Source organism: Bombus pyrosoma, linkage group LG14, assembly GCF_014825855.1.
Source record: "Bombus pyrosoma isolate SC7728 linkage group LG14, ASM1482585v1, whole genome shotgun sequence".
In the NCBI taxonomy this organism is placed as follows: domain Eukaryota; kingdom Metazoa; phylum Arthropoda; class Insecta; order Hymenoptera; family Apidae; genus Bombus; species Bombus pyrosoma.
Genome location: NC_057783.1, coordinates 2,078,449 through 2,094,401, shown reverse-complemented (window position 1 = coordinate 2,094,401; position 15,953 = coordinate 2,078,449). Strand labels below are relative to the sequence as shown.

Below are 15,953 nucleotides of genomic sequence, written 5' to 3'. Positions count from 1 at the left end.
AATGATAGCTATTCTTTAAATCTTTCAAGAAAAGTTCTTAAAAATAATATAGAAAATGATGTGATAACACGGAATATAAGGATACTCAAATTTGAACAAGTAAATTGAATATAACTTTTTAAATGAGATATCTCACGTACAATAGCTTCATGGTGACGTCAGAAAAATTATACATTTTAAAGTAGTTTCAACAAAATATATCGCGTTATGAATAAGAAAATACGAGGTTTCGTTTAAAAAAATTAACTTTACATTGAAATATCCTTCGCTATTCTGTCGAGAACAAAATTATTTATGCCAAATATCGTACCTCTTTGTAACAATTTTTATAATATATAAAAACACTTTCTTGACAATTTTAGTCACCCGAATAAAGAAAACGACCTGTATAATTTGAAGTACATTTAAACTGACAATTAGTTTTCTTGAATCTTAATATTAAATTGCGTCTAGGGACCAGATCAGGTGCCCCGTAAGGTCGAAATTCAGGATCTTGGAGACGGGAAATATAAGGCGACCTATTTGCCCGATGATTGCGGCCGTTACAAGGTCAACGTTAAATACGGCGACAAAGAAATACCAGGATGCCCAATAAACGTTCAGAGCGTGTCCACCGGCAAAGCTGAGAAATGTAAAATCAAAGAGGGTATTCAACGTACTTTGGCTCAGGGTGAAGAGTACTGTATCACCGTGGATACCGAAAATGCAGGACGTGGTGCAGTGACCTGTCGCATACGATCTACTTCTGGAAGGTAAGCGAATTTCCATTTAGAATAATCGGATCGTTTATTTTAGAAATGGTGCAAGACCATTTTTTGAAAAAATTCAGGAAACGAGGAATTTACACAATACATACATTCACGTGAACTTTTTGTTTATAAGCAATTTGCGATTTAAATCTTTTTAAACATTTTCACTTTGTTTCAATCAAATTCTAATTGCAATTATTTATTTGAATGAAAATTCGTTAATAAATTAAACTGCATAATCATTTATTTTAGAAGCGGTGTATATTTAAGCAGAGAAAGACGTGGATTTTTCAATTGATGAAAACGCGAACGATTGAATATCTGGAAATAAAGGAAGATGGACTTGCACCACTTTCGAAATAAATAGTTCAATCAACGAAGAGTGTTGAGGCTGAATCGTTCGAATTTAGGCAAAAATAACTCTATTGGAATTTAGATGAGCATTATCGTATTTCTATTCGTTGAAAAGAACTCCATCATTTCTACACGACAATTCTAACAATCGTTCGTTTGTTTTGCTAATATTTAGTTTATAGAAATCATGTTGATGCATTTATTGTTAAGTGAACATTAATCATCCGGTTGATGTTGACGGCGAGTAAATATTAGTCAGTCACGAAACTCTCGAAGAATCCCTTGTGTTTGAAATATTGGCATTTATCCGACATGCTATCGCCTTAGTAAATAAACGATTTACGTTTTGGCACAAAGTAGTGGCTAGTGTCATTTAAAGTAATAGCAGAAATGCCAGTCTTGACATCTCTAATTGCCAATAGAAACATTAATGTATCGCGTTTCATTATTGACGTTTTACATAAACACTATCTTGAATTAATCCATTTTGCACATTGCGTACATGATTATACATAAAAATTATAGAATCCTCTTCGACATATATATATGTATTCTAAATATAATGAATCTCAATGGAAGTTCGGTGTATCATAAATAGGGAGATCTCTTCTGATTATCTTTGTTCTGTATTGCTTTTATTTCTTCACAATTACAAGACGATAACATTAAAGCAAAGTATCAGCCATGATAGTCTTCAAGGAGTAAATTCTTCAAGTTTTAATTTCTTAATTTTCTCTACAGCGTTACAAGATACTTGTATAAACATTTTAGCGATAAGAAATATGAGCAAGTACGTACAGTTTGACTGTTAGTTCGAGTGTGTTATAAAATATATATATATAGAGTGTGACATAGGAACAATGCAATGTAGAATCGAATACTCGTGTACAATGGAAATCTCGTTCATGAAAAACTTTTTTGCATGTGTTACTGCCGTTTTACGAGGCATCAGGAGGAACGTTGGCGACTCTATAAATATAGCTTACATACCAACGAGACGGGGAGTTGGTAAGCCGTATCAAAAGACTCAACATCAATAAATTTACGATTCAAAAATAAATATCGGGGTCATGATGAAATTTTTAAAATCTGCTAGAACGTCCAAGTTATTTTAGCGAAATGTAACAGATAACGTGAGAGAAAAGGACAAGATTAAAGTAGAAATCTGTGAAAAATTGTAGAAAAGTTATATCTGACCGATCATGTGGGACAAACATTTTTCAGGAATTTTTTTTTATGATTTTAGCCTATCTCATCAATTTACCATTATTTTTGTTATTCTTGATTTACACACATGATCATTAATTTGTTCCTATAGTGACAATAGGGACAAGTATACTGAATTGGTTTTATAAAAATTTTTTTGTTACAACTCATGATATATTTTTAACGATAGGTATGAATCAATGAAGAAGAAGACAAAAGTCTTGATATTTAAAAGATGTCCTCTTAATTTTAACACGTATGACAATCTTTTTTTTTATTGTGTATGCTATCTTTCAGTGAGGTGGTGGACATTGATATCGAAGACAATGGCGATGGCACGGTGAACATTTATTATACTGTGGCGGATGCTGGCGATTACACCCTCAGCATTAAGTTTGGTGGTCAACCGATACCTGAAGGATTTTACACGTTCACAGTAAGTCGTTACTTCTTCTATTTCCATCAGTTTTCCAATCGATTAATTTTCATTATTTCATTCTTATTTTTATTTGACACGATTACAGATTAGAACCTCTTATGCATATAAAATATGTTCATGCACATAATTACATTACTACAAGGCTATAATAATATCGACATCATATACCATAAAAAATGATTCATTTAGTACAAAAATAATGCGCATGAGCGGTCTTATGAGGACAATTTTATACAAAAAGATTCGGTAAAGTGTACCGTTGTTTGATTTTCTTTCATGAAGAATTATGGACTAGTAATCGTTTAAGTTTTGCTCGCATATAAAGTGAGATATCTCGACTCTGTTGTTGCTATCGAAGAAGCACAACAGGTGTGCGTATCCAACAGAGACATAAAAGAACTTTAACAGAGAATTAAATTAAATTGCAAATTCCTATAAACAATGTGAGCTTAATAATCCGCAAAGCTTGAATCCATTGCTAGAAATCGAATGAATATTTCATGATTTTATTCGATGCTCTTACAACAGAATACGGATTATGTTTGTGTATTCTATCTTTAGAATGTTTTGAAGTTTACTCTGTGTCTAGTATAAAACGTAGTTTTATCGTTTCATCGCTTCATCGCCTGGATTTAGGTAGTGAAAGTGTTGTGAAGCATCGAACGGTTTGCAATTTTATTTATAGATCTAAATAAATGAATAATATAAGATAATCGCAAGTGTGAGATGTACCCTAAGGTATCCTAACGCGTGTCCCTGAGATCGCTAAAACTCTTACGCGTTGTCAGTCAAAGTCGATTGAATCTTCTATTATCCTTTTTGAAGGGACGATCGATAAAACTAATTCTAATTACAATTGCTTAGTTTCAAGCACGAATCACAACAATTATTCTTCCTATCATTGACTTCAGTGGAATCTTACAGTTTACATTTCACATATTTTTTAACACCTGATATATAAAATATTGAATGGCACAGGTTCTCCAAGTGTTTCAGACTCTTCGACCACGTACCTATTTTCTGCAACGAAAAACAGTGGTTAATTGAAGACAGAATAGAACTTATGCCAAATGGTAGAACCTGCCATCTTGAACAATTGTGCAATAAAGTTGCATTATGTATGATTAATTTTTTATGAAGGAGATGCGTGGTTTCTTGCTAAAGAATGGGTGGGGCGGCAGGCATCTAACTATAGAGACAAGATATACTGCAGGATATATTGTCGACTTTAGTTTAGTCTCCAGTGAAACAGTTCACTTCGAGGGTTCATTGGAATAGTGTCTGTCAATTTGACATTACTCCTATACTCATTCCATGTGGAGTGTCTAACGTTCCGTCCAAGTGCATTATCGAGTAGTATCGTTCTCACTAGAAATGTACCAAGTGTTATCGTATCGAGCTTACTGAAACTTTGTAAGTACTTAACAGCTTTTAGAAAGGAGGCCAGACATCTTAGTACCTCTTGACAGCTGACTTGGCAAATATCTCGAGATCATCTTCCATGATTCGTATCTCTTTAAACGAAGAAATCGCTCTTTTACATTAGTCAGGAAGAAAACATAAACTTGTACATTTGTTTTATTCGTTGGATAACTTTTGAAAGATATTTACGTACATTTTTTTATATTAACTGAATTTACATTGACTTTATACGAGTATCAGTAATAAAAATAGCAGTTAGTTTTTGGAAAATAATAAATTCATAGCAGGTTGGAAATTTATAGTAGATATTAAAAAAAAGATGGAATAAGAAGAATCTGATCGTTCATTGAAGGTAACAAAATATATGATTTAGTTAGATGACGTGTTAGAGGCGAATACAACTATTTTTTTCTGACAAATATCGCTATAAAATATTTTCTTCCTCGAGACAGCAGAAATAACCAGGAATGCAAGAGACAAAATTCTTTATAAATTCAAGAAGAAGATATTTTCTGCTTTCTTTTTATAATGTTATTCTTCTTTCATTGGTGCGTCATTTATAAGTTATTAACCAAATTTTATGCAAGTTTGAAGACAATTTTAGGTAAAAATATATCGAGCAATGATAACATTTTCTAGATAAAAGATTTTGGACCATTTGTGGATTACTTTTTAAAATATGAAATATAATTATTTTATTTATAAATTATAATTATAAATGTAGTTATTTCATACAATCAATTGAAATTTCAATGCAACGATCTAATTGTTTAATTATAATATTTATCCATCTTAGTTGATTTATTTTGGACTCTGTTCCATTCTTACATTTTTGCTTGTGTATTGCCACATCTGTAAACCAACTAAGAGTGTTTTCCAATCGAACTATACGATCATTGTAAGCAATTCTAACACAATGATACTTGCTGCCGAGGAAACAGTTTAAACGTTTGTTATTTTAGTAAAAAGCTAGACTTTAAACGAAAGACGCATGTAGCTTTCAAATAGATCTTCGTCGTTTCTTTGAAATTTCATTCTTTAACGCCCTGGAATTTTTGGATATCTTCTATTTGCAAATTTACCATTCAAACAGCTTCTCAAAAATTCTGCGAATAATGCAAAATTCACAGTGGGATAATTAAGCAAAATATTCTTGAAATATGTTGGACATACCGTTGTTCCGTTTGGTAGTGGAAAATAGTATTCAGTATTTTCAAACTTATCTTACACAACTTATCTTATTCATATTTTTCATCGCTTACTGTCGTATTTTTTCCTCTTTTCTATATTTAAGATGAGAATCTTTTTATAGCTAGAAATGTTTCCATGAATCGCTCGCTGCTTTTCTGAAAATTATTTTCTGCTACCTTCCGTATCAAATTGACTACAACGGTCTACAAATATATAGCTGTCGTTAGTATAAACGCTTGGAAGTTTGTCAGAACACGTTGCTTTACTGCTCAGGCAAATTCGTTAATTATCTTGAAGATGATGTAAAGAGGAACAGTTGTCTTCGTTCCAGACTTGTAATATATGACTGTTAACTCGTACATATGCAAATTTTCCACCAATGGCACTAAACTTACTATATATATATATATATGTAATAAATATTTCTTCATCTTATTCCTTTAACTAAACTTATCTTTAACTTACTGAACAGAACAAAGTAAAAAGTATTACACCATAAATCAGGAGAAACGTACAATTTATTCCTATATGTGTATTAACTAGGAATATGAATAAAATATACAATGTTATTATTTCATTTAATCCTATTAAGGGTAAAGGCTTTTGGTATTGAAAATATTTTGAAGAATCACTTTTATCAAGATGCCGGCGGGAACTACATCTTCTTAGAACTCTGGTGATATTTATAAATGCTATTTTTGTTCTCTATATGCATTTATTCTGTGATAATGTACTCAACGTTACCTGAACTATATTCAGATATTCTGAAGAAAAATAAATAGCAAAGAAGAATAAAAATGATGCGATTCAGAGTAGACAAAAGATAGTACAATAGAAGTGACGCTGCGAAGAGTTTGCTCGACGATCTTGCACATAGCAATACTTTCTGAGTTGCTTTTGAAAGACGAAAAAGCAGCCAGGAGAAGCTAGAGAAATTCGCTATATAACCAGAGTATAAAATAAATGCCAAAGCTTGGTGTAACGTGAGAAGAAAAGCAATTCGATACTAAATTTAACGCTTTCAACAATTTATATGTAACACAATGCTTATCCATAATTTTACCAACATTTTATTGAAACGAATAAAGATAGTATGAGATATTATGCATAACGTATCCTCGTAGAGGAACGATTTCGCATCAGCATGAAATGACGTCGCGTTTAAATCGCCATCTGCTTATTAGAATTGCGACAGAACGATCGCTGAGATGAAAAGGGAAAAGCTTAGCGATAAACAATAATCGAAGGGATACAGAGAATACAGTACGAGCTATTTAAGAGTTTTATGCGAATCTATTGCTGATCTACTTTGAAATTCAATACGCATCTGGTCCACCGTGGAGGTCTCTTAGACTATTTCGAGTGCAAGTCAGGCTTTCCCAAATTTATAAACAGAAACGTTTGGACCAGTGGGTGGAAGAGGGGGCTGAGAATTAAATTAATACGAGAGGTTGGAGATTAAATATCTGTATTTGTCTGCCGCGTTGCTTACCGGCCATTATATCGAAACAACGTGGATATAAAATGATATGAAAAGTTCATCTTTCTATATATTAACAACGAAGCCTGACAGTTTGAAAGTAGAGGAAATTGCAGGAAAATATCGTTGCAAACTTACGTTCGCGATGATAGATTCATAGATTGTCTTTTCCTTAATAAAATAAAATATCTTCTGTTTGTACAAAATTACACGGAGATATAATTCGGCTTGTATATTTAACGTCACTTTGCTTTTCAGTCAGAGCAACGAGTCTTCTTCTGGTTACGATGAATTTCTCATTTAATCTACAAGAATACCAGTAAGTTGGAATTACGTCGTTCGCGAGACTGGCAATCGCATCGAGTTACGTTTACCGAGTGAAATTTCCACAATTCCAGTAAACGTTCTAATTCAAACGCATAATTAGTACAGTAGAAGTCCATTTGTCTGAACTGTTCGGAGGACATGGAGTATAAATAACTGGAATCCGTACAATAATTATTAGGAATTCAAGGAATAGATTATCATTTTTTGGATAAGTAAATTTGGTAAATCGAGTCGGTGAAAGTTGAGTTACTCGGGCGTCGACTGAAATTTTGTTCGAATAAGTAGAGTTCAGATAAATGCAATTCTGTCATACTGTCACCTCTGACATAGAATGTAACGCAGTGTTTACAGAGACGTTAAATTCTGCTACAACGATGCTACGAATTAGCATAGAGAACACGTTCAAAGGAAGTAACCTTTTTATATTGGAAAAGTAAACGACATCGAAGATTAGAAATTGGATGCGCAAGTGAGTTAGGAGTTCGATACCGCAATGAACATTTCGAATTTCTTCGATTAGAAGTACTAGCGTGTAATTTTATGCGATTACTATCCTTTACCCTTTTATGACGTGGGTGAGTGGGGGCTAGCCAGCTATTATGGTAACATCGAATACAGCATTGTGCCCGAAATTACGTTCAGTTAGCACGAGTTTCGTGACGACCATCGTGCTGGCTGGTTCCTGCTGTTGTATATTGCAACAAAACGCTTCGACGCGCATCTTAAGGTAAGCATCCTATCGGCCAGATGATTTAAAGTGGATAGATAAAAAGAAAGAAGGGAAAGGAAGGTAAAAGAGAGACAAAATTTTGTTTTCTACAGTAGTTACATACGCGTGTGTGTATGTATGTATATGCATGTTAGAGATTTAGCCCTCCAGTCGCGGTCAACGTAGAAATCCCTTTCTACTTGTTCTGTTCATTTCAACGGGTCACGCTATTTCCAAATTGCAAGTTCGCGAATAAAAATATTTCTTTTCTCTCCAGCTATTTTGGTTTCTTTTTTCTATCGCACATTAAAAGTGCATTTTGTGACAAATGTACATAAAACATAAAATTTTCCTTGTCCATTTTGTGTAGCAAGATATACAAATCACCTGTAGCTGGAGGGTCGAGGCTTTGGTTGATGATTGATGATAGTTTGGATTTATTTTTTAAACGCATATCTACTTGGAGTAAAAAATCTTTCTTACATCGCGTAAAGGAAAGTTTGGCTGGCGATTTCACGCAAATCAGCTGCACTTTGTTAGAAAGTGAATCGACGTAATTATCTTCTGTTTGCACAAAATCTTCCGTGTATTTCGAATACATTTCGTCGCAACGAGTAAAATTTGTATGATATGTAATTCTCGTGCATCCGATCAAAAGATGTGAAAAAGCGGTATGACTAGCTGCATCGCTTTATAATTTGTGGAGACCGATGGCCGATCGTATGGGCATTTCGTTTATCTATCTGCAATAAAATAATTTGCAAATTTAGCTGTTTTTGTCTGCATCGTGTTCGCTTCATTGTCACTGTATCGGTTTAATCGGTAGGAAGAATAAATTGGAAAAACCGACGAGTATAACAATGTAATAGGCGAATAAGGGAAAGAATAGATCATTTTTATCCTTTTAAACACTTTCATTAAAATTTCAATCTGCTCGAATTATTAGAATATTGGCATAGTTTGAAGAATAAAAATATGAATTACAAAGCAGATGTGTAACATCTTTTAATTTCTCGCAGAGTGCAGGCTGAAAGAAAATCGAATACGAGGAGCAAAGGAAAGAATAGACCATTTTTATCCTTTTAAACATTTTCATTAAAATTTCAATCTGCTCGAATTATTAGAATATTGGCATAGTTTGAAGAACAAAAATATGAATTACAAAGCAGATGTGTAACATCTTTTAATTTCTCGCACAGTGCAGGCTGAAAGAAAGTTGAATACGAGGAACAAAGGAAAGAATAGACCATTTTTATCCTTTTAAACATTTTCATTAAAATTTCAATCTGCTCGAATTATTAGAATATTGGCATAGTTTGAAGAACAAAAATATGAATTACAAAGCAGATGTGTAACATCTTTTAATTTCTCGCACAGTGCAGGCTGAAAGAAAGTCGAATACGAGGAATAAAGATGTTGTACTATATATATATATATATATATATAAAGTGAATATTTTAAAAATAAAATTACCAAGTATTTATTGTGCAAAAGATCGTAGTATTCTATCAATTTTCTTTCGTACAATACGTACGATCAACCGAATCGCATATTAAGATAAATGCTTGCGCGTTTCGACCGGAAAAGAGCCGAGAGGATTTAATTTTACAGGTGTGTTTACAAGATTTTCTGATGAATTTTTCGCGTGATACACGTTTTGCAATAATTCCGTCGCGGTTACATAATAAATTATATACACATAGCAGGCTTTGGCTTGGCACCAGTCTTAAAATACGTAGATTCTATCGTAATGACCTGTAACAAGTACTATCGCCTCATTTCAAAAGTCCCCTTGTAATTTCGTCATTTACGTTGACATATCGACCCATATTTACAATGCCATTTCTTCGAAAAGAAACGTAAACGTGTAACACAAATATCCTGCAGACCTATCGGTTCCTGAAAAAATGACAAATCTTCTGTTCCGCGTTATTTGACATTCGACGATGTCTCTCAGATTTACGGAATACGCTACTAAACACGCGACATTATTTCCTTCTTATTTAAATAATTCCGTGTTGTAGGAGAATCTATACGCGAGATTGGCTATTACAAGGCGTTTTTAAAACATTGTTCCAGGCCTCAGAGGAATATCGAGAACATAGCACGCACAAGACTCACAGAGCCAAGAGGACTAGACAGAAGCAGGAGCAACACGTTGTAAAACAGCACAGTTCTACCGTCCAAGAAAGCTCCAGTGTTTCCACGAGGAAGAATTTCAACGAGGTCCGATTGAATAACATCCTTTTACCGTTGTTAGACGGCACCGTAACATGTAAGTGACAATTGCTAACAATTTTCCGGAATTTACAAACGATTTCAATGTGTTCGTCGAATTTCTTTCTCGGCTAAACATAGTCGACGCGTACTATGCAATAAGTTTATTTATCCAACAAAGAGTAATTCTTATTTATTACGATGATGTATATTTTCTTTGGAATTTTCGCTCTCAGACAGTGTGAACGATGGCAACGAGGAATTCGTTTTTCATAAAAATTTATCTTCTTTTTAAACTTGCACGTTGTACGTAACACAACCGATAGGAACTGTATACAGTTTACTGTAGTAAATTATAGTAAATATAATACGTTTGCTGCATTCGTACATTCTATGTGTATAATAAATTAGAAAAGTTAATACCTTTTAGGAAAAAGATATTTGATAAAATATTCGTAACTACGATGCAAAATGTAGAAATTGTCGATCTTCTTTCGTGCTATGAGCAACGTATTCATTAACAGCGAAAGTATCGAGTTTTACATTAAATAAAGTTAAAATTCACTGTAAAAAGATTTGCAAACAATTTTTATATACGAGGAAGGTATTTCTATATTCCTTTAGTTTTCGGTGGACAAAATTTCACACACGGACAAACTATAATTACGAAGACAGTTTATCCGTCGTTTATTTCACTATCATTATTGGAATTTGTTCAAGGATAATATATTTTTGATCCTATAGATTCCTCAAACAATAGGTGCAGTGTTTTAACCAACCAATATCATCGTAAACGATGGTATTTAGGTTTCTTGGCAAGATATAGAGAATTCCAACACGTTTCTACTTCAATGCTTCTCGTATTATACGAAAAGAATATTCATTAATGCAACATCGAGATTAAACCGCTTAAAAATGATACACGTAGCTGCAAAACAAATAAAAGTATCTTTCGTATTCAAAGTATTCCTAATGATTAAGTGATCAAGTACACAAATAATGATCGAGGGATGATTTACGAATGGATCTTTGCTTACTATTTTACGAATAAATAACATTGATAAATAATAGTATTGACGATTAAATATCGATAATAGTTATTTAGAGACGTCGATGATAATTTATTGACGAGTTGCATGGTAAACGTTGCAATAATCTTGGTCCGTGAAAATAATTACAATTTCTGAATAATTACAATTAATGTGCCTAGTGTTATCTTTGTCGGATGTGATTATTGCAATACGCGTGAGAAGATTGGACTAAAGAAAGCGCAAATAAAGTACAAAATCGTAGGAGACGATTCTATGAAATTGAAGATGGAAAGTACAAGCGAATAACAAAATCATCGGAAACAACTTGTAACGTGTTGTTACGTATAATCAAAGTTGCTACATTGACCGTAGACAGGACGAGTGGAACGATAAACACAAGTTGTAGCACCAGTTCATCTTGTTCTTCGTTCACGTACACATTGAAATAGAGAGAGAGAGAGAGAGAGAGAGAGAAAGAGAGAGATATGTCGACGCTAGTGTCGGAAGCGAGGCGGTGATATTAATACTGGATGATTAAGTGACTCCGGATGTACGGATTCGTCATTGGCCCAAAAATCGAAGCCCGAGTTTCAAAATCTTTAACTAGAACGATGGAAATCTTGGAAATATCTTCCCTCCTTCTCCTCCATTCTCTTTCAGTTGATTTTTACGTAAATTCACGCTTTTCAGAATATAATTAAAAATGGTAGAAAATTTCCTCTTTCTAGCGAATATTACAAAAAGTACTGTACTTTGGATATTTTATATATCTTTTTGTATTATGCGGAATTTTGCATCTTTGAATCTCTCGTAGCTCGATGACGATAATCGTAAACTGTAACGCTTATAAAATAGCAATTTTCGCTGCAACAAGAGTCTTGCGTCTCTGTCGAACGTAAAGTAAAATTTTAATTTTAGGGAAAGATCAGCTACGACAGTTCGATAATTAAATAATACAAACTCCATTAGTCGCGTAGCAACAATTTTTTAAAATCAGCCAAACGAACTGGTTGAGTGAAATTTTCCTTCGAAATGTCCGTTCGTCTCACAGACAGAAACACGCACCGATGCACGGTGCAATGTGTCGGATATAAAATACTATTACAAAGAACGTGTGTGATCAGATATATCGATGTTGTTAATCAGCAACATATTAAGTTGGGCGATCAATTTCCTTGGTTCTCGTGGATGTCGTTCTCGCGTCGATACCTTTGCAACATTTCGTGCAATTTAAACGCACGTGAGTAACGTAACGCCGTGTAAATTCAACGTATTGCGGTGCTTTGCAATTAATCAAGAGGCTCGCGCTCGGACTTCTCGTGTGACTCGTGTTACCTTTGGCACGCGTTTAACGCGTACGAATCGGCCGATCTCGTACCCCCTTGCTCGACGATTTCCCTGCGCAAAGTGGAAACAGCGAGCCAGTGGAAGGGAAGGATATTATGCGCCAAATTCCACTCTCTTCTATCTTAAGAATTCCGCGATTCCTTCCACATAATAAAGAATTATGTAACCGTCTGTAACCGTAAATGACCCGTTTCGTTGGACAACGTAAAAATATCAAAGTGGACGAAGCGTGTCGAACGTTTAAATCGAAGCGATATAAGTGGATCGTACAGCTGGTACATGAGTCTGATCGCACGAATATACACAGCCATCCATAACAAATTTTATAGAGATCATTTTTATAAAATATCGGACAACAAGCTTTCAATTTGTATTCGGTAATCCTGTAATTCTTGAATTTTTGAATATCCCAGTTTTCTTCTTCTTTTAACGAGAGGAGAGACTCGATGCTTTAGCTAGGAATTTTTAGTAGAAATTTTCGTATTATTCAAACTCGTAACGAGCGAAAACTTGAAACATGTTAATAATGTTAATAAGGTGATTTAGAGATCGTTAATAATGCGAAACTACGATTGGCTCTATACGCTGTGTATAGATAATTACGATTAGATCGATGAGACGAAAATGGATATGTCTAAAATTTTATAGCATTTTATTCGAAGAAAAATGGCATTTCGATGGAGAGTTTATGGGTGGCTGTAAGTTGCTTAATTTTCTCCTAGTTTAAACATTATGCGAAGATACAATGAATTTATAGAAGATTTATTTATAAAAGATTCGAAATGTATAAATGTCCATTCGATCTAAAAATACGGCTCTATTGCCAGATTCTCTACGTCTCATTAAGATCGGATTTATTAAGGTTCGTATTGCCAAGAACCAATCATATCTCTCATGTTACAAGCAATTTACAATGTACAACATCGGTCGAAGGTCAAGCAACGGGCCAATGTGAATCGCTTTTGCATGTCTGTATCTAATCTTACGCGATTCAACGTTTATTGAGTTAAACACCGGTGCGTAATATTAAACGTGTTGGTGACGAGACAAGTTGATACTTAGCGTAGTTGCTCGATATGCGTGCACAAATTTATTATTAACACTAACTAGTTAACACGAAGCTATTTCTATCAAAACCAGTGAAAATGACTGGTCTTTAAAAAATACCTAATCATAGAATATTTCTATATTTATTGATCTATTACTTTCTTACGGAAGCAATTCCACGTTATGCAGCACATTTCTGGTATTATCAATCCATCTAGGACCACGATCCTTAAACGAGGGTTGACAAATTTATGAAATCGTTGAATCAGTCATTTTCACTGCCGTGGTATTTCCAGCGTTAGCGTCTAGCGATCTAGCGATCGATTTTCCTTATTTTCCTGATAACTGATATCGTCATATCGCGGTAAAAATTTGAAAAACGTGTGGCAAGTTGTAGAAAACGAGGAACCTGGTTAATTGGGGTACGATAAACAGATTGCAGCACCCTTTTACACTATGACAAGTACCAGTCGTTTTGACTACTTTTGGTATAAGTAGCCTTAATACGAAATTATTTTCAGTTTGAATACGTAAAAAAGAAAATAAAATTCATTTTATTATTCTTTTAGCTGTATATACCACGAATATATTTATATATATAAAATATACCACGAAGTAGGAATTTGAAAATAAAATTGTAAAACCAGTCAATTTAACTGGTGTGGTAGTTCTAGTGTTAATCGCTAAAAGATTGCTCGATACTAACTAACTGATTGCCTTAACGATCGTGTTCGTTTATTTTTATCGGTCGGGCGAGTACCGAAAACTTTAAATTCAACTTCGGTTAACTGTTGCGCGTAGCAGTGGCATCGTTTTGCCCGCAGTTTGTTTGTCGTTACGTTTTGTACTCGAAGAAGATTTTAATATCCCGAGGCGAAACAATAACCTGATACGCATCGTCCTTTAACTCATGTGCTGCTGCAAATGTATTTAAAAAACGAAGCGTATCCTTCGAAAGAGCGGACAACATTTCGTCACAATATCGATATTTATAACGAAAAGTTTATTGATTTTCTAATTTAGCAAAGTCGTGTACAATTCGTGTTACTTAATTCAAAATCGAGCTACGCGAAATTTTGCTATTATTCGTCGCTGACAGCGAAAGAACCTGTCGCAGAAAATATTACGAAATATCGAAATATAAAATAGTACGTGTATAGTGCGATACTTTCGTAAAGGAGAAAATTCTTACTCGAAGCATTTACTTTCGTCACAGGATCCCCTTTCTTCGGTATTCTTCTTAAACGTACTCTTTGCACATCGCAAAGACAAAGAGCAATTTGTCATTAAAAAAGAAAAAGGGACATTCTCTTCTTCTGGAAATGAAAAAATCGCGAACAATTTACTTTACCAGTGCGGAGATAATAAAATAGCGTCGATCAAAACTGTCTCGATTTTTCCACCATTTCTGTACTCTAAGCTCTTGTACTATTTTCTTATCTCGATTAAAGGGCGAGACGCGTTCTTGTATGTATGAGCGCGTAATTAGATGACACGGGAAACTCGAAAGCAAACCGTATACGTACGGTCGGGTCGGTGTGACAGAGATAGAAAGATTTATTAGACACGAGGCGACCACTGCATGATATAAAGTCCGACGGTAGGTGTTCTGGAAAAAAAGAAGGTCTCCCGGGCTGGCATCGTCTACTCGCGAAGCGATGCCCGCTTCATCGTCAGTCGCGCCAGAGATGTGCCCTCGAGAAGTCGATTAAACGTCGTGATCCAGCTGGAAGCGATATCGGGATAACGTTTTCTCGTGTTGCAAGCAACTCTACTGTAACGAGGATTTCTAAAGGGGAGACGAAATCCAGACGATTTCTTACGGTGTAACTCGTTCGGTCGGTCCTTCTCCTGCCACGACTTTAGAACGTATTATCTTCGTTTATGTTCATTGGCGTTAGAAAAAAAAAAAGAAAAAAAAGAAAAAAAAAAGAAAAAAGAAAATAGAAAAGAAAAAACATTTACACGTTTCCTTGTCTTCGCGTTTCGACGAGATATTTCGCACACCCTTTCGAGGATCCTCATCGACAATATCGAGACAGAAATAATGAAATTCCATTGCTCTCTCGCAGCGGAATAGTTGCGAATTTGATTAATCGATCGCTAATTTATTCATTTGCTGGTTTATTACGTAACACACATCGAATTCTATTTTTACACGGTAGATTGGTAAAAATCCGGTGCGAGGGATACAGTGCGTGTGGAAAATGGAAGATCACAGCCAGACGTGAAAATACGCAATAAACGATACATTGTTTTCGAACAGATGGTATGAAAATCTTATTTATCAACTGGGATTTTATCGAACGCGCTGAATTTTAAGTCATTTTCGTCTATCGAAACAACGTGAAAATACCGAGCGAAGCTTCCCGTGGGCGAACGAGTAAATTCCAATGGACATTTTTTAAATGGTCCCGTTTAACTCGCGTTGCAT

The 15,953-nt window shown here is 34.5% G+C and overlaps 1 protein-coding gene across 9 annotated transcripts in view; it reads left to right on the top strand.

The window, feature by feature from the left end:
• LOC122575102 (filamin-A) overlaps window positions 1-15,953 on the top strand; it is a 52,542-nt gene that overhangs the window by 23,989 nt on the left and 12,600 nt on the right. For 7 of the 9 annotated variants that reach the window (XM_043743554.1, XM_043743552.1, XM_043743556.1 and 4 more), the window contains 3 exons: window positions 454-752; window positions 2,607-2,745; window positions 9,957-10,152. In XM_043743554.1, the coding sequence (XP_043599489.1) occupies window positions 454-752; window positions 2,607-2,745; window positions 9,957-10,152 (634 nt within the window). Of the gene's footprint in view, window positions 1-453; window positions 753-2,606; window positions 2,746-4,004; window positions 4,162-7,739; window positions 7,896-9,956; window positions 10,153-15,953 lie in introns of those variants that run through there. The other 2 variants (XM_043743561.1, XM_043743560.1) reach the window with 2 other exon arrangements.